Genomic DNA, 18,507 nt, shown 5'->3' with positions numbered 1-18,507 from the left:
CCAAGATAATCATGATGATGTGATCACTAATCTAGAGGCAGACATCTTGGAATGTGAAGTCAAGTGGGCCTTAGAAAGCATCACTACGAACAAAGCAAGAGGAGGTGATGGAATTCCAGTTGAGCTGTTTCAAATACTGAAAGATGATGCTGTGAAAGTGCTGCACTCAATACACCAGCAAATTTGGAAAACTCAGCAGTGGCCACAGGACTGGAAAAGGTCCGTTTTCATTCCAATCCCAAAGAAAGGCAATGCCAAAGAATGCTCAAACTACCACACAATTGCACTCATCTCACACGGTAGTAAAGTAATTCTCAAAATTCTCCAAGCCAGGCTTCGGCAATATGTGAACCGTGAACTTCCAGATGTTCAAGCTGGTTTTAGAAAAGGCAGAGGAACCAGAGATCAAATTGCCAACATCCGCTTGATCATGGAAAAAGCAAGAGAGTTCCAGAAAAACATCTATTTCTGCTTTATTGACTATGCCAAAGCCTTTGACTGTGTGGATCACAATAAACTGTGGAAAATTCTGAAACAGACGGGAATACCAGACCACCTGACCTGCCTCTTGAGAAACCTATATGCAGGTCCGGAAGCAACAGTTAGAACTGGACATGGAACTGGTTCCGAATAGGAAAAGGAGTACATCAAGGCTGTATATTGTCACCCTACTTATTTAACTTGTATGCAGAGTACATCATGAGAAATGGTGGACTGGAAGAAGCACAAGCTGGAATCAAGATTGCCAAGAGAAATATCACTAACCTCAGATATGCAGATGACACCACCCTTATGGCAGAAAGTGAAGAGGAACTAAAAAGCCTCTTGATGAACGTGAAAGAGGTTAGGGAAAAAGTTGACTTAAAGCTCAACATTCAGAAAACGAAGATCATGACATCAAGTCCCATCACTTCATGGCAAATAGATGGGGAAATAGTGGAAACAGTGGCAGACTTTAGTTTGGGGGGCTCCAAAATCACTGCAGATGGTGACTGCAGCCATGAAATTAAAAGACACTTACTCCTTGGAAGGAAAGTTATGACCAACCTAGATAGCATATTCGAAAGCAGAGACATTACGTTGACAACAAAGGTCCGTCTAGTCAAGGCTATGGTTTTTCCAGTGGTCATGTATGGATGTGAGAGTTGGACTGTGTAGAAAGCTGAGCACCGAAGAATTGATGCTTTTGAACTGTGGTGTTGGAGAAGACTCTTGAGCGTCCCTTGGACTGCAAGGAGATCCAACCAGTCCATCCTAAAGGAGATCAGCCCTGGGGGTTCTTTGGAAGGAATGGTGCTAAAGCTGAAACTCCAATACTTTGGCCACCTCATGTGAAGAGCTGACTCATTGGAAAAGACTCTGATGCTGGGGGGGATTGGGGGCAGGAGGAGAAGGGGACGACAGAGGATGAGATGGCTGGATGGCATCACGGACTCGATGAATGTGAGTCTGAGTGAACTCCGGGAGTTGGTGATGGACAGGGAGGCCTGGTGTGCTGCAATTCATGGGGTCGCAAAGAGTTAGACACGACTGAGCAACTGAACTGAACTGAAAGTGAAAGTGAAAGTGAAAGTGAAGTCGCTCAGTCATGTCCGACTCTTTGCGACCCCGTGGACTGTAGCCTATCAGGCTCCTCCGCCCATGGGATTCTCCAGGCAAGAATACTGGAGTGGGTTGCCATTTCCTTCTCCAGGGGATCTTCCCAACTCAGGGATTGAACCCAGGTCTCCCACATCGCAGGCAGACGCTTTAACCTCTGAGCCACCAGGGAAACTCCAACTAAACTGAATACACATTTATTCCCTAATAGTAGTATATCAGTAACATCATAGCAAAGAGATTCTTTGTTTATATATCTTTATTATTATTATTATCTTTTTGAACACTTGAATCAGAAGTCTGAATTGGCCCTTGTATGAACAGTGATGACAGCCAAGTACCCAGCAAAGAGACACTTAATGTAATTGCTCCTTCAGGGTCCACTTAGAGAAATAACTGGGAACATCTCTCTTCAGTGTCTTCCACAGGCAGTGACAAACTTTACTAATGAGTCACAAATCTTGCCAATAACAGCTTAAGTAGGGAAAGAAAGATTTCATCCTGTCTAGACTGCCCTCGACTTAGATTACACACTGCCTCAGGGTTACTGGGTTTCCAGCCTTGATTGCGGTTGACAGAGAAGGGACACCTGTACTTAAAATCCACAAAGCTGAAAGAATTTTCTCACAATAATTAACAATATTCTGAAGGTAGACCATCCTGCTCATAGTAAGTCTGCTTCGTTTGGATCATTAACTATATAAAAGATCTGAATTTTTGTTTAGCTGATCCAGAGTCAGTAACATTTGTGGATTTCTCACTGTGTATAATTGCCACTGAATCAATAAGTGAAATAATGGAGCAAATAGGTTGAAAAAACTGGCTGAGCATTTAGGGTTTGCATTTCCATGCCTTGCTCATAATAAATTGTCATATATGTGGTTGGTTGATTTTTCTTAACATTTTTTTTTTTTTTGGACATTTGGCAAGATTGGATTCAGCAGGGCAACTAACAAATTACATAGCAAAAAATTCTAGGCTAGAATTCCAAAGCCCTGTACTGGATATCAACTTCATCACCACTACTCTGTGTGACTAGTATAAGTCACTCAGATGCCTATGTGATTTTATAATAAATAGGTTGAACTGGGTCATCTTCAAACTATCCTTCAGATTTAACCCTGAACATATGAGAACTTGACATTTTCTGATTTTTAGTTTTCTGTTCTTGGATTACGTTTATAATAAGAATATTTACCTTCGTATGTAATAAGACATTGGATTAATTATATGGTGTCTGTGAACATCTTTAAACTCCTTCAGAGATGAAAATGATGGGAATAGTCAGTTTACTCGTTGTTAGTTAAATATCTTAAAATAGTAATAATTCTCCACTTGTAAAATTAAAAATAGTAAACTGAAATTAAGATAAAAATTCACTGAAAATAAATTGCCTTCCACCGAAAATTCAGTCTACCTTTTTGTCAAACCCCCACCCACCCACACACGAAAAAATTTCAATGAAATAAGTTTTTAATTTCAGGAATTCTGAGGACACTGCATACTGTGTCTTTAAAGTGATTAAATCACCCAAGATGCATTGATATTTTCACTGAAAATGGAGTGCCAAGTGGCCTGGTGAGTGTGGAAAATAACCACTGTTTAAATGCCCTGTCACCTTGCCTTTGGGGAGCCATGTTGTCTGAATGTAGAATGTGTTCAAGCTGGACTGGTGGCACCTGAAATCTGTTTTCCCCTTGCACCTTTGTAATCTTGTGATGCTTGATGAGAATTAAAGCCAGTGCCCGCTGAACCTCAGGAGAGAAAAGTTCCCAGGAGAGGAAATGACCGGCTGAGGTCCAGCAGAGATTTTTAAGGTCATTCTCACAGAGAGTCTTGGTGCCCTGACTCTTTGGTCTTTCTGTTGATCAGTTGGAGGGAGGGCTGTCCACCTGCCTCGGAAATTGCAGTAAGAGGGCAGTGATCTGAGAGGTCATTTGTTCCTTCGATGTGAATCCGTTTTTTGAAACTTCCTTGTACTCAATACCTGTTGAAAACGTCCATTTATATTGTAGTTTATTAAAAATTTTAAAATCTTGATTCTGGAGCTGAGTTCAGAGAAGGAACGGGTTTACAGTTTCCTCCGTGGTCGGCTCTCTTCAGTTCAGTTCAGTTCAGCCGCTCAGTCGTGTCCGACTCCTTGCGACCCCATGAACCGCCGCACGCCAGGCCCCCCTGTCCATCACCAGCTCCCGGGTTCACCCAGACTCGCGTCCATCGAGTCGGTGATGCCATCCGGCCATCTCGTCCTCTGCCGTCCCCTTCGCCTCCTGCCCCCAGTCTCTCCCAGCATCAGGGTCTTTTCCAGTGAGTCCGCTCTCCGCAGGAGGTGCCCGAAGCCCCGGAGTCTCAGCCTGAGCATCTCCCCGCGCTCGGCCGACGCTGTGACGCGCCTGCGCAGGCCGCTCCGTGTGTCTCCGCCTCGGTGTGGCCACAGCGTCGTGAGTCTCTGGTTTGTGGTCTGTACTGTGGAGCGACTGAGAGTGATAACTGGAGGCATCAGATGGTTAGAATTCTAGCGGGGACACTAGTGGGAAGTGCGGAAACCTTGTCTAGTGACATCCAAGGGGGCAAACCCAGCGCTGTTCCTTTTCAGCCTGCCTCGGCTTTTCAGGCTCGCAGGAGTCCCTGGACTTAAATAGGAATCGCTCACCAGATTGGTGCGGAGCAAAAACAGTTTCAGAGGAAGCAAATATTATCTCCAGATCCTCAACACAAACGGGGTAAAAGTAGTATATATATATATATTTTTTTGTCCCAAGCAAAAATGAAATAAGCTGAATCCCATGGTGTTTATTAGATCCACCAAGCTGAGGAACTGACAGGGTACTTTGCTGCAGAGAAGAAGCAGCTGGTGTTCCATCATTTGCAGCTGCTTTGAGCAGACTCCACACTAACGGAGCCTATTACTCTGAGTCAGAGGAATTTTGTGCTCTTCTTGAAAAAAACAGTTTTCACCTTACAAAGATGGTGATATGATTCAATTGTAGGTGAAATTTAGTCATTTCGTGTAAACCTTTTAATGCTTCAGAGATAATTGCATTCATTGAATTTTGATAAAAAAAAAACAGAATGCTGAATTGAAAGTGAGCATCTTCCTTTAATTGTTTTAATAAATAAAAAGTTGAGAACAAGGAAGAAACAAATGTGGTACATTTCATGCTAAACAATACAGAATGTACGCTGTGTTGAGAATAGAAAGGATTCTGCTTTTATTTATACTTGACTGTGCGCTCAGTCGCTCAGTCGTGGCTGACTCTTTGCAACCCCATGCCTGTAGCCCGCCAGGCTTCCCTGTCCATAGGATTTTCCAGGCAAGAGTACTGGACTGGGTTGCCATTTCCTTCTCCATACTAGACTATTCTTCAATGTTATTTCAACAAACATATCAGAGGGCCCACCTGTTCCATGCCAGGCATTGGGTTGAGTGCCCCAAAAGGATGCCCAGAGAGAAACGAGGCAGATATACCTACCATAGGGCAGATATTTGGGTACCTTGATCACGAAGTGACTTGTAATGGATTCTACAATAGAAGTCAGTTCAGGATCCTGAAGGGCTACAAAGGAGAAAATGGTCCTTTGTTTCTAGGGAAGGGATATTTGAAAAGTGTGGGGTGCTGGTAAAAAAGCTGGTTCATGAGAAGGAGGGCGTTCCTGGCTGAGTGGGTTGCAAGAATGAAGCCACAAAAGCCTGGTGTGGTTCATGCCTTGATAAGACTAGGAGTTCTGGGTGTGGTTGGAGCTTTGGCTCTGAGGCGTGAGACCACTGGGAAGACACTGGCTGAAGGGGAGGTGGACCCAGGAGCAGCAGGTGGGAGCCTTTCATCCGCCAGTGATGAAGAGCTACGGAAGAACTGTTAGAAAGAAGAACTGTTAGAAAGAGAATTCCGTGATACATATGCCTTTAAGAAAGGTTAGTAAATGGAAAAATCAGAAAATAGAGAGCAGCACAAAAAGGACAGGAAATCAACTGCAACCCATCCTCACTGTTCAAATTCTAGTCTATCACTCACCAGTCGCTTTTTCCTACAGGTACATATACAGACATGCTTTTTCAAAACTCAAAATGATCAAAAGTTGTACACACTTATTTTGAACCTTTTTCATTTATTTTCATAAGCATCAGCATTTCATAAGCATTCTAAAGCTTCATTCTGATAAGTACACTGCAATATATCAGTGTATCATACAGACTCATCTTTAAGGGTACAGGTCACTTTAAAATTTTTGCTATTATAAATAACGCTGCAATGACAACTTGAAGATCCTCTTATTTCTTTAGGATAAGTTCCCAGAAGTGCATGTTGTGGCTCAAATGAAATATGAATTGTAAGAGGCCTACATCTTGGCACCTGTGTTAACGTTAGTCAATATCATGCATTTCTAAGTTTGCCAAATCATGGCTGCTAAAGAGTGGATTATTTATTTAACATGCATTTCTTTGAGGTTGAGTGATGCTTCATGAGTTCAGTTGGGCATTTTTACCTGATTTTTATGACCTGAATGTTCCACCCTTGGCCTATTGCTATATTTCTGTGTTTGTCTTGACTGAGTCTTAATACATCTGTGTACTGTGGCTTGTGCGTCCTGCTGGGTATGAATGAAGCGGTGCAGCAGCTTTCCTGAGGACGCCTCTTGCTTCTCTCTCTAGCCCTGAGATCACATGAAGCTGTGGCTGGAGATTCACCTCATAGTCCCAGAAACCCCCTTCAGCCTGAGGACCATGAGTAACCAGACTCTGGTAACAAAGTTTGTCCTGCAGGGTTTCTCAGAGCACCCAGAATACCATATGCTCTTATTCAGCTGTTTCCTCTCCCTCTACTCTGTGGCACTCACAGGAAATATTCTTATCATTTTGGCTGTCGCCTTCAACCCCGGGCTCCATACCCCCATGTACTTTTTCCTCTTCAACTTGGCAACTGGATATTATCTGTACATCTTCCATCATGCCCAAGGCACTGGAGGGTCTAGTATTAGAGGAGAACTCCATCTCCTATGGGGGCTGCACGGCCCAGCTTTGCTTCCTCACCTGGGCTGCATCTTCCGAGCTGCTCCTCCTCACGGTCATGGCCTATGACCGGGGTGCAGCCATCTGCCACCCACTGCACTATGGCACCGCGATGAGCAAGGCATTCTGTGGCACGCTGGCTGCAGGTGTGTGGGCACTGTGTGCCTTCAACACGGCCATCCACGCCAGGCTGATGCTGCGCTTGGATTTCTGTGGCCCCAGTGTTATCACCCATTTCTTCTGTGAGGCCCCTCCTCTGTTACTTCTCTCCTGCAGCTCCACCTGTGTGAACAGAATCATGATTCTCCTGGCTGATGCCTTTTACGGTATATTGAACTTCCTGAGGACCATCGTGTCATACGGCTTCATCATCTCCAGCATCCTAAAGATGCGGACTGTGGAGGGGAGGAAGAAAGCTTTTCCACCTGCTCTTCCCACCTTCTTGTGGGGGGCATGTTCTACGCCTACGTAAGCCCTGTCTCCAGCTACAGCGCGGAGAAGAGCAAGTTGGCTGGCGTACTATACACCTTGTTGAGCCCTACTCTCAACCCCCTCATCTATACTTTGAGAAAAAGGAGGTCAAAGCAGCTCTCAGGAAGCTTTTCCCCTTCTTCAGAAATTAACCTGTGTCTTTTGAAGCTCTTCTTTGAGACTGCAGTTTAAGTGAGAATTGACCTTTCTTTGAAGGGTCTGATGAGTGAGATTCTGGCCTGGAAAGTAAGTAAATTTGTCTCTTCTACCCAAAAGAATGGATGCGCTTCAAATTCTGGGGCCCTTAGGCTGGCTGACATGAAGACTGTGCTTGGATGTGAGCCTCCAGTACGTGGGGTCTCATGGTCTGACCCCGAAGTAATGTCGTTACTAAGTTGGCAGGGAGAAAAAGATCTCCGGGAGAAGAGAAGGCACCTTGTCTTGTAGAATGACAGCTGTATGGAAATGTTTTCCTTTTTTCTTTTTCTTTTGTTTGTACCATGTTCAGACTGTAAATCTTGCAATGACACCAAACATTTAGGTGTGTGGACCTTAACAGAGGCAGGCAGCCTGCGTGGGCCGCACAGCATGTGGAGAACTGCCAGACTGAAGGACTGCTTAAAGGTGACCACCTGCTCCTAAGAAACCTACTCCTGCTCTCTTACCCCAAGTATTTCCTCCGGAGCCAATTAGACTTTAAAAATAGATTCTGATTCTAATGAAAACGGTTGCTGTTGTTTTCGTTTCTCTCTCTTCTTCTCAGTAACACTCAAAGTGAAACATACTGTTAGGATCATCACTTTGTCTCAACAGCTTTGTTGAGGTATAATTTATATACAAAAACTGTGCGTACTATGATGCATACAGTTTGATGAGTATGGCATGTGCGTGCACTACTTTGTTTTGAATGTAGAAATTTCAGCTTTAAAATCTGGGCTAAGCATTTAGAAAAATGCCTGTGATTTCTTGTTCTTTCTTTTCTTTGCTCTCAAATCATGAGCACCTGACCCACCTCACTGACCTGGAGTGGGGACGCTGCTATGGTTTAGCTTTAGAAGTTATACAGCTTTGCAAGAAGGCAATGCTGCCCTCCTACTGTTGCAGAAAACTACCGGGTGGACAGATCCTCTGTGTCTAATGGGACTGAACGACTGATTCTCTTTTTTATGACCCATTAAAAATGATAGGAGCAAGTCATGACTATTTAGCTGAATCTTTGGGACTGAAGAAAAACACATGTTTTTTGCTATTGTATATGGAGGCTGAGAGTAGAATTTGATGTTGATTTATAAGGAATGAGTTGTCCATGATTCTTCATCCAGTATTCTCATTGGCATTCAACAGAAGCACAGTGACGTGGGGCATGAAATTCAAGAATCTGATGAACCATAGGCCGACTAAAGTCCATGGTGTCGCTAAGAGTCAGACACGACTGAGCGACTTCACTTTCACTTTTCACTTTTCACTTTCATGCATTGGAGAAGGAAATGGCAACCCACTCCAGTGTTCTTGCCTGGAGAATCCCAGGGATGGGGGAGCCTGGTGGGCTGCCATGTATGGGGTCACACAGAGTCGGACACGACTGAAGCGACTTAGCAGCAGCAGCAGCAGCAGCAGGCCGACTGAGGCATTGGTACATAGGTTGGTAGGGACTGAGTCTAATCACCTCTGATGGAATTCTGACACCCAAGTAGCATGTTCAAGCCCTCAGTGGTTTCAGAGACTTTGCAATGAATCGGGCCTTGAAAACTGCCACTAATGCCTAAGTGTGTTCACTGATTTTCAACATGCATCGAAGAATATATGTTGCGTTCTTCATCTTAGTTGCTTATTTTCTACATTTTGTAATGGGTTAAAAAGCAAATTAAATGTTTAGACACTTATTGAGTGTTTAACAGAGCATTACTCATTCGACAAAACAGAAATATGAGACTTGACTTATATCCTTAGGAAACTGGTAACCTAATTAAGAAGACACTAGTACCCATATTGACGAACGTAAAAAGAAAAGCGTGGAAAGAGCCGCGTTACAGGGTGCAGTCTAGTGGTGCCGCAGATGCAGAGACGTGTATAGCGTAGAAAGAGCCCTGACCTGCGAGGAAGAAGATTTGGGTCATATTCAGAGATCACTCAGTCCATCCGAGCTCTAGTTCACTTGTAAGAATAGTGAGGACCATAAGTCAGCCTAGAGATGCAGCCAAGACTGACCGAGAGAACTTAAGCCAAAGGTATGAAGTGCTATGTGGGTTTAAAATGTTGCTATTGGTGAGTGATCACCAAGGATAGGAGCGGCCAAGGAAGTCTGGATGTCACAGCTCCTCACCCCTGCCTGTCTCAGAGTGATGTTTGCAGTGGTTAGCTGGAAAGGGTGAGTGGGGGCTAAGTGGCCTGGACCACACAGAAAGGGGCCACTGGGCCTGCAGAGGATTTGACTGTGAAAATGACCTGGTGAGGAGAAGCAGTTGGGACGGATGAATGAGAAACCATTCAGGGGTCCCCGATGTGAAGTGGACCTTGTTTATCTCGGGAAGCCTCAGGCTCCTGAGGGACACCACCCCTACTCAGGAAAGGCCAAAAAATGGGGCTCTGTGATGGAGATAGACGATCAGCCTTTCTTCAGCCCTAGATTCTCTCCCAGCTCCCAAAGCCCATCTTCTCTCAGACCCAATTTTTTTCCTGCTCTTTAAATTCAAACAGGTCTATTTTTTGTTTTCAGGCAAACTTTTCACTTTCCTGTTGAGTTGAGTCCTCAGTCTTAGGTTCTGTTATCTTATCTGTCTGAGCAACTGATCCTTCTCTCTATAGCCCTTCTGGTACAGGTAGCGCATCCCTCCCTGCTGAGTGTTGTCTTGCTTGGAGTTTGCCTTCTCAGAACATATGATTCTTCTTCTTCTTTTTTTTTAATTGATCTTACAACTGAGACTGTTCTTTTTGTGAGAACTGACACCAATGTAAGGGCTTCCCAGGTGGCGCCAGTGGTAAAGGACCCACCTGCCAGTGCAGAAGACATGGGTTCAATCCCTGAGTCAGGAAGGTCCCCTGGAGGAAGGCATCACAACCCACTCCAGTATCCTTGCCTGGAGAATCCCGTGGACAGAGGAACCTGTCTGGCTCTGGTCCAGAGGGTCGCAGAGTCGGACACGACTGAAGCAACTTAGCATGTGTGCACAGCACCAATGTACCTCACTTAGCTGATACAGAGAAGTGGTTCTTGCTTTCATGTGTTATCTCTTAAAATTATTAGTCTTCGTGATTTGATGCAGATAAACTCATGATCCCACAGGCATCCAGCAGGCAGCCCTTTCTATGAATTCACGTTATCAGTCCTTTGAAGAGTCACAGAGAGGAACTGATAAATATTTCACTTCTTTCCTTTTCTCTGCTTTTTGTCTCTGATAATAAATATCAGTCAGGGGAAAAGGAGATCACTTCCTTCTTTAAAATGATTCACCAACCATGAGCCCTTGCCTTTTTGGTTTCCCTGACTCAAGCAAACTTCCTGCAAGTGATAGGAACTGGACTGGTCTACCAGCACGAGCAACCACAAAAGAAGGGTCTGCTGATGAAAATAAGCTATGGGCCTGTGGTGCGTCCAGCTCCCTCTCTGTGGAGGCTGCTTCGTGAACTCCAGTCTTAGCCACATTCCTGGCCTCTGAGCCAAGACAGTATGGTAGGTGCGTGGTTGTGTTTTCATTTAGGCTGGCTTTCATCTAGGCTGGCTTTCGTTTTCTTTGGGGTTTGTTAGCCTCAACACTGTGGGCATTTGAGCTGGATCATTGCTGTGGTGGCTGTCCTGCATTGCAGGATATTTAGCAACACACGGCCTCTACCACCTAGATGCCAGTAAGACAAACCCCAGATTAAGACAATCAAGAGTGTCTTTAGAGATGCCAGATCTCCTTGGGAGGTGAGCGGGGAGGAAGAAAAGTTGCCCCTGGGGGACAGCCACTGAACAACAGCCAACCAGAGAGGTCCTCTCTCACACTGGACAGATTCGTGATTGCTGGCTCTGCTGCTTTTGCCACTGTGACGATTGCAGCCAACTAATATGAGAGTCTCTGTATGTCTGATCTGGGATGAAGGACCCCCACAACTTGTCTCTGGTTTTCCAGCAGTGCTGTAAGAGGCTAGGTAACATGGCCAAGTTACAAAATGAATGAGTGTTGGAGATAGGATTTGAAAGGAACTCCATGAATTAAGAGCATAACCTCCGAACCTTCAGCATATATGATAGTTTATCATGGACTCCAGCTTCTGGTACTGTCCTTGGTTGTGACAATAAGGTGTTAATAAGTGGCAAACCTGTTGAAGCTCCTGGCCAACCTGACCAATGGTCCTGGAAGAGCAACCTTTTGGAAAGTTTTCGGAAAACGCTACTGCACTAGCCTCTGCAAAGGACACAAGATGTAGATCCTACTAGCGACTTCCCTTTCACTTTTCACTTTCATGCATTGGAGAAGGAGGTGGCAACCCCCTCCAGTGTTCTTGCCTGGAGAATCCCAGGGACGGGGGAGCCTGGTGGGCTGCCATCTATGGGGTCGCACAGAGTCGGACACGACTGAAGCAACTCAGCAGCAGCAGTAGCAGCAGCTTTTGTCAGATGTATTGAATTGGTACAGTGCTGTCTGCCACTTAATTAACAGAGACAGCATACCTGAGCCACTTTCCCAAACGTGGATTTCTCAGAGCTCTCTGCAGCAGGAGCAGACATTTGTTTACAGAGAAAGGGCACTCCACAAGGCTGGAGAAGTCCTATCACAGTTTCATTGCATGAAACAGATTCTTAGTTTATCTTTTCAATTTACTCTGAGAACCCCTCTTCTCTTGGAAAAGGAGGCTGGAGGGATTACTTTTATCAAACGCAAGCAAAAGGTATTTGGCCCACTCCTCCTGGAAGAGGACATAACCCAGAAGAATGGCTAGGCCTTAGTCCACCACTGCCAGCTAGGGTGAGCCCAGTACTCTCCTCAGAGGAGAGCTCTAGCCACCAGCCAGTCACCACAGCTGGACTGTGCTATCCTGGCAGCCTGGCTAGAGTGCTCCTGGTATTTTCTAGAGAATCATTCTTGGAGGAGGGGATTTGGGCTCCTGAGAACAGCATTTCTTTACACTGGCTCCATGTCACAGTCAAGAGCTAAGTCATGATTCTGTCTTGCATTGTTCCTTTCGAGGGATGAGCAAGCCTCCTGCTCTTAGCCTGCTGGCATTCCAAGCATCTGAGTCTCAGGATGTTGGCGGTGTGGCACCGAGCTGATCCGCCTCTGTGTGCTCCTATGTGCTCTTTTCCTGCTTAAACACTTGTACTTAGACTATGATCGACTAGTCAGAAAATTGAGGACTATTAGAAGGCTTCATTTTCCTGAATTGTAATGAATTATAATCAATGGAAACTTTCTTTTCTTTCTTTCCTTCCCTTATTTCTTTCTCTTCCTTGAATGCAGAGAGTTAACACCTTCTTCAGTTCATGATGCATTCTCATTATTCATCCATGCAAAAACTCTGTTACATTTTTTTATCAATATACTCAGTTTTATCCCCTTTTAGTAAGTCCTTTCTCTCTCCCATATACAACCATTTTAATATAGATTTTAAAAAATTTGTGTTCTTGTGAAAAGATATATTTGTTTTGCATGTATATATTATTAATTTGTGTAAATGATATTGTTTTGTTTTTCTGATTTCTTTTTTCACTTGGCACTATTTTTAATATAGTCTTGGAAATCCATAACATAGCAATCAGAGAAGAAAAAGAAATAAAATAAATACAAATTGGAAAGGAAGAAGTAAAATTGTCACTGTTTGCAGATGACGTGATACTATACATAGAAAATCCTGAAGACTCTAATAGAAAACTAGAGCTTATCAATGAAATCTATAGATTGCAGGATACAAAATCAATATGCATGGTACATCATGTAAAATTCAGGGCTGGATGACTCACAAGCTGGAATCAAGATTCCTGGGAGAAATATCAACAACCTCAGATTCACAGATGATACATGTTGCATTTCTATACACTAAGGATGAAATATCAGAAAGAAAAATTAAGGAAATGATTATGTTTACCATCACATCAAAAATAATAAAATACCTAGGAATGAACCTCCCTAAGGATGCAAAAGACCTGTACTCTAAAAACTATAAGACACTGATGAGAGAAATTGAATACAACACAAACAGAAAGATAGATCATGTTCTTGGACTGGAAGAATCAATACTGTTAAAATGGCCATACAACCTAAGGCAATCTACAGATTCATGTGATCTTTCTCATCAATGGCATTTTCCACAGACCTATAAAAAAGAATTTTTAATTTTGTATGGAAACACGAAGACCCAGATTAGCCAAAAAAAAAAAAAAAATCTTAATAAGGAAGAACAGAGCTGGAGAAATCATGCTTCCTGACCTCAGGCTGTTCTACAAAGCCATAATAATCAAAAGAGTATGGTACTGACACAAAAACAGACATACCGATCAATGTAATATGATAGAGAACCCATAAATAAATCCACGCACTTATGGTCACTTAATCTACAACAGTTAGAACCAGACATAAAACAACAGACTGGTTCAGAATTGGGAAAGGAGTACATCAAGGCTGCATATTGTCACCCTGCTCCTTTCACTTATATGCATGGTACATCATGTAAAATTCAGGGCTGGATGACTCACAAGCTGGAATCAAGATTCCTGGGAGAAATATCAACAACCTCAGATTCACAGATGATACTTGTCCAATGACAGAAATCAAAGAGGAACTAAAGAGTCTCTTGGTGAGAGTGAAAGAGGAGAGTGAAAAAGCTGGCTCAACACTCAACATTCAGAAAACTAAGACTATGGCATCCAGTTCCATCATTTCATGGCAAATAGGGAAAAAGTGGAAACAGGGGCAGATTTTATTTTCTTGGGCTCCAAAATCACTGCGGATGGTGACTGCAGCCACAAAATTAAAAGACTGTTTCTCCTTGGAGGAAAAGTTATGACAAATCTAGACAGCATATTAGAAAGCAGAGACATCAGTTTGCTGACAAAGGTCCATATAGTCAAAGCTATGGCTTTCCAGTAGTCATGTATGGATGTGAGAGTTGGACCATAAAGAAGGCTGAGCACCAGAAAATTGATGCTTTTGAATTGTGGTGCTGGAGAAGACTCTTAAGAGTCCCTTGGGCAGCAAGGAGATCAAAGCAGTCAACCCTAAAGGAAATAAACCCTGAATATTCATTGGAAGCTGAAGCTGAAGCTCTAATCCTTTGGCCACCAGATGCGAAGAGCCAACCCATTAGAAAAGACCCTAATGCTGGGAAAGAGTGAGGGCAGGAGGAGAAACGGGTGACTGAGGATAAGATAGTTGGACAGCATCACTGACTCAATGGACATGAGTTTGAGCAAACTCTGGGAGATAGTGAAGGACAGGGAAGCCTGGCATGCTGCAGTTTATGGGGTCAAAAAGATTTGGACATAACTTAGCAATTGAACAAGAGTCTACAGCAAAAGAGGGAATTTATAATGGAGAAAAGACACTTTTTTCAATAAGTGGGGCTGAGAAAGTGGGACAGCTAAATGTAAAAGAAAGAAATTGGAACATTCTCTAACACTATATACAAAAATAAACCCCAAATGAATTAAAGACCTAACTGTAAGACTGAAAACTATGTAACTCTCAGAGGAAAACAGGCAGAACCCTCTTCTGACATAAATAGCAATGTTTTTTGATCCATCTCCCAAAGTAAAGGAAACAAAAATAAACATATGGGACCTAAATAACTTAAAACCTTTTGCATAGTGGAGGAAACAATTGAAAAGACAGCCTACTGAACAGAAGAAGATATTTGCAAATGATATAACTGACATCCAACATATATAACCCGCTCATGCAACTCAACATTAGAAAATGAGACAGCCTGATTAATACACTGGCAGAACAGAGTAGACATTTTTCCAAAGGGGAAATGCTGGTGACAAACAGGCTCATGAAAGGGGGGGCCACCTCGCTAATCATCAGGGAAATGCAAATCAAAACCACAACGAGATATCATCTCACACCTGTCAAAATGGCTGTCACCAAAAAGAACACAAGTAAGAACTGTCGGTACGGATGTGGAGAAAAGGGAACCTTTGTGTACTGTTGGTGGAAATGTGCATTGGTGCAGCCACCAACGAAAACAAAACTAGTGGTTACTGGTTACCCAGCTTGAGAACCCCACCTCCGATCACTGTCACCCAGGCTCTTTTCTGGGAATGGATCCCCTCTGCATTCTAAGGCTAAGCCTTCCCCCTGGCGCTGGCCACCTCAGATTCAGTACATGGGGTGAGCTTGGCCAGGGTTTCCTCAGCTTGGGCTGGGTCGTGTGGTGAGGGACCGCTCGGGCAGGTGTCTCTCCACCCCACCTAGTGGCAAGCCATTGTGCACACACTGCTCGTGAGCTGAGTCTGGGCTTCTCTAGCTTCTCCACCTGTCCCAGGGGTCCCCCAAGCAGCCGGGAGGGTTTGTCTCGTCGGTGTGGGGCCCCAGGACTGGGATGCGCAGGCTGGCGCTTGACCTGCTCCGTCCCCAGTGCAGGCACAATCTCGCTGTTCTTCTGAGCCCCTCCCGGGAATAGAGGCCCCGGCTGTCACGTCTCTTCTTCTCCTGCCCAGTGATGCGTGTATCTTTCTTTCAGTTTTGGTGGTAGAGGAGTCCTTTGCTAGTTTCCAGTTACTTCTCACTGAGAATTATTGTGCACATAGACGTATTCCTGATGTGCTTGTGGAGGGAACCGAGCTCCATGTATTCTTATTCCGCCACCTTGCTCTCTCCTCTCTAGTTTTCAAATGCACGTACATAGTGTATCTCTTTATCACTTTGACCTTCTTTCTTTTTCAGTAGCTTGTAGTTTTCATGACATAAGTTCTACACACGTTCTGTTGGATTCACACAGAAGCATTTCATTTCTCCTGAGTGACTGCAAGTGCTTTGTACTTCTAGGTCGACGTCCACGTGTTCCTTGCTGGTTCACAGAAATTCCTCACTCCTTTTCTCATCTTTGTAGACTTCAAAGATAAAATCGTTAGATCTTTTGAAAACAGTTCCACAGGCCCATGTGGCTGTATTTAGAGTGTTTTCAGTCTATTTTCTTTTTGTCACTCCTACTGAATAATTTCTACTGTTCTATCATTTCACTGATTCCCCCGCCTCTTTCCCTTCCATTGAGCTGTTGAGCCCATCCATTGAATTTTTTTAAAATTTTAGCTACTGTATTTTTCAGTTCCAAAATTTTCATTGGGTTACTCTTTATGCCTTCCATTTCCTGACTGAAATTTTCTAAAAGATTGTTTCAAGTATGTTTTTAATTTGTTGTTGAAGCATTTTTCATGATGCTACTTTAGAGTCTTTGTCATATAATTCTAGCATCTCTGTCGTCTTGATATTGGTGTTAACTTTATTGTCTTTTTTTCTTTTGAGTTGAAATTGTCCTTGTTCTTGTTATGACTAGTTATTATCAGCTGAAACCTGGACATTTTTTGGTATTAAGTTATGAGACCCTAGCTCTTATTGAAATGTTTTATTTTATTTGGTGTCTTGGACACTGCTATGACAGAATAAGGGAGAATTTTACCTTATTATGGCCACATATGGATCCAAATTCTCCATTTGACTTTACAATTCCACCTTAGTAACATAATGCAATGGGACTTTATAAACTCCAGGAGGATTATATGTAGTCCACCACTGAAGATTTTCATGGAGGAAGATCCAGACCTTTGTGAGTCAATATTGTTATATTTGCATATATAATGAAAGACTATAATGTGTGTGCTATAATTTTATATTTCCAACAGTGCCCAATTAGCAGTCACCAGGGATGCTGGAGCAACCTTGATTTCTAGAAGGTTTTGTTCTATCCTCTTCTAATGAGGTCAGGTGAGCCCACTGGTCCTGGTGGATCCTAGGTGGTGTCCCAGCGCCATTTCACTTTCAGCGCTGCTCCCAGAGACATGTGCGTTTCCCCAAACTGGAGAGGTGGGGCCTGGTAATGCATTTTACCTGCCCTGCAAGTCATTTTTGAGAATTTTAGAGAAGTGTGTGTACCAGGGACCAGTTTGAGAGGAGGCTGCTGTCTCCCACAATGCCCCGTAACGTTTCCCAGCAAGCGGCATCTCCTGCTGGTGGTGGCTGAGGTAGGAGCAGAATGGGAGTCCGGGAAACTGGGAGTCTGCAAGGAGAGTGTGATGGCTTTTTGAAATTCCTGGAGAACTCACTCCCAGATTCCAGTAGAGTCTCAACGGCAATATGTGCTCTTCTTTTCTTCCCAGAATTTCATCAGGAAAGACTGCCATGGAACTGTCACTTTGGTTTATCCCAATTTTGGAAAACTCTGGATTCACATGAAGAAGAATGCTTAGCAGACATGATACACATGTTGAAATTTTCTCTGGGGCAAATTAGGCTTATTTCAAACGCAGGTGTCTCCCTTTCTTCTTCCCTCCTTCCTTCCTTTCTTCTCTCTCGCTCTTTCCTTCCTTCCTTTATGCCTTTCTTTCTCTTTCCTCCCTTCCTTCTGCCTAAACCAGCACCTTCCTTTGTTACAAGAGTAGAGGACAAGTCTCTGGTTACTGTCAGCTGCATGTTGGTGAGTACATGACCTTAGTGTGATTGGATGATTTTGTAATTTATTTATTTTAAACCGAAGCAAATTCTGCTTCTCTTTAAGCTGATCTTACATACTGGGCTGTATCAGATGGCTAGTTCAGAGATCAAAGATGAACATTAATTGTGTGAGAAAGGCTCACATAAGAGAAATTTATGGATTAAAGAGTGAAAGGTGTTATTTTATTTAGGTAGACAATTGGAGAGAAAATGAATCAGAAAATAATTGCGGGAGTCAAAGCAAGCACTCCCTCTTTGTCCTCACCCTGAGTGAGTGTTAGTCACTCAGTCGTGTTTGACTCTTTGTGACCCCCACGGACTGCAGCCTGCCAGACTCCTCTATCCATGGAATTCTTCAGGCAACAATACTGCAGTGGCTTGCCATGTCCTCCTTCTCCAGAGATCTTCCCAACCCAGGGATCAAATCTGGGTCTGCACTGCAGGCAGATTTATTTATTTGTTTATTTTTCCCATGTGAGCCACCAGGGAAGCCCAAGGTTCCCCAAATAGATGAACTGAAAGGCCAGGAGACACTGATTCTCCCCTGGACTGCCCACTGTGTGTGTGAAGTCGCTTCTTTGCGACCCTATGTACTGTAGCCTGCAAGGCTTCACTGTCCATGGGATTCTCTAGGGCTGCCATGCCCTCCTGCAGAGGGTCTTCCTGATTTAGGGATGCAGGAAACCTGCGTCTCTTGCACTCCCTGCATTGGCAGGCGAGTTCTTTACCATAGTGTCACCTGGGAAGCCTGCGCAGGGCAGAGGAAAAATTCCCCTCTTTCACTAGCTAGTCTCAGAGTTT

At 43.8% G+C, this 18,507-nt stretch overlaps 1 protein-coding gene across 1 annotated transcript; it reads left to right on the top strand.

The window, feature by feature from the left end:
* Positions 1–6,262: 6,262 nt before the first annotated feature.
* Positions 6,263–7,230, top strand: LOC120865493 (olfactory receptor 13A1). Its single transcript, XM_040242817.1, is given in 4 exon segments — positions 6,263–6,519; positions 6,521–7,020; positions 7,023–7,175; positions 7,178–7,230. Coding segments are annotated over 4 exon segments (963 nt in total).
* Positions 7,231–18,507: the final 11,277 nt, after the last annotated feature.

The sequence above is a fragment of the Oryx dammah genome, unplaced genomic scaffold, assembly GCF_014754425.2.
Source record: "Oryx dammah isolate SB20612 unplaced genomic scaffold, SCBI_Odam_1.1 HiC_scaffold_6, whole genome shotgun sequence".
Classification (NCBI taxonomy): Eukaryota; Metazoa; Chordata; class Mammalia; order Artiodactyla; family Bovidae; genus Oryx; species Oryx dammah.
This window is presented reverse-complemented; position numbering and strand designations above follow the sequence as displayed.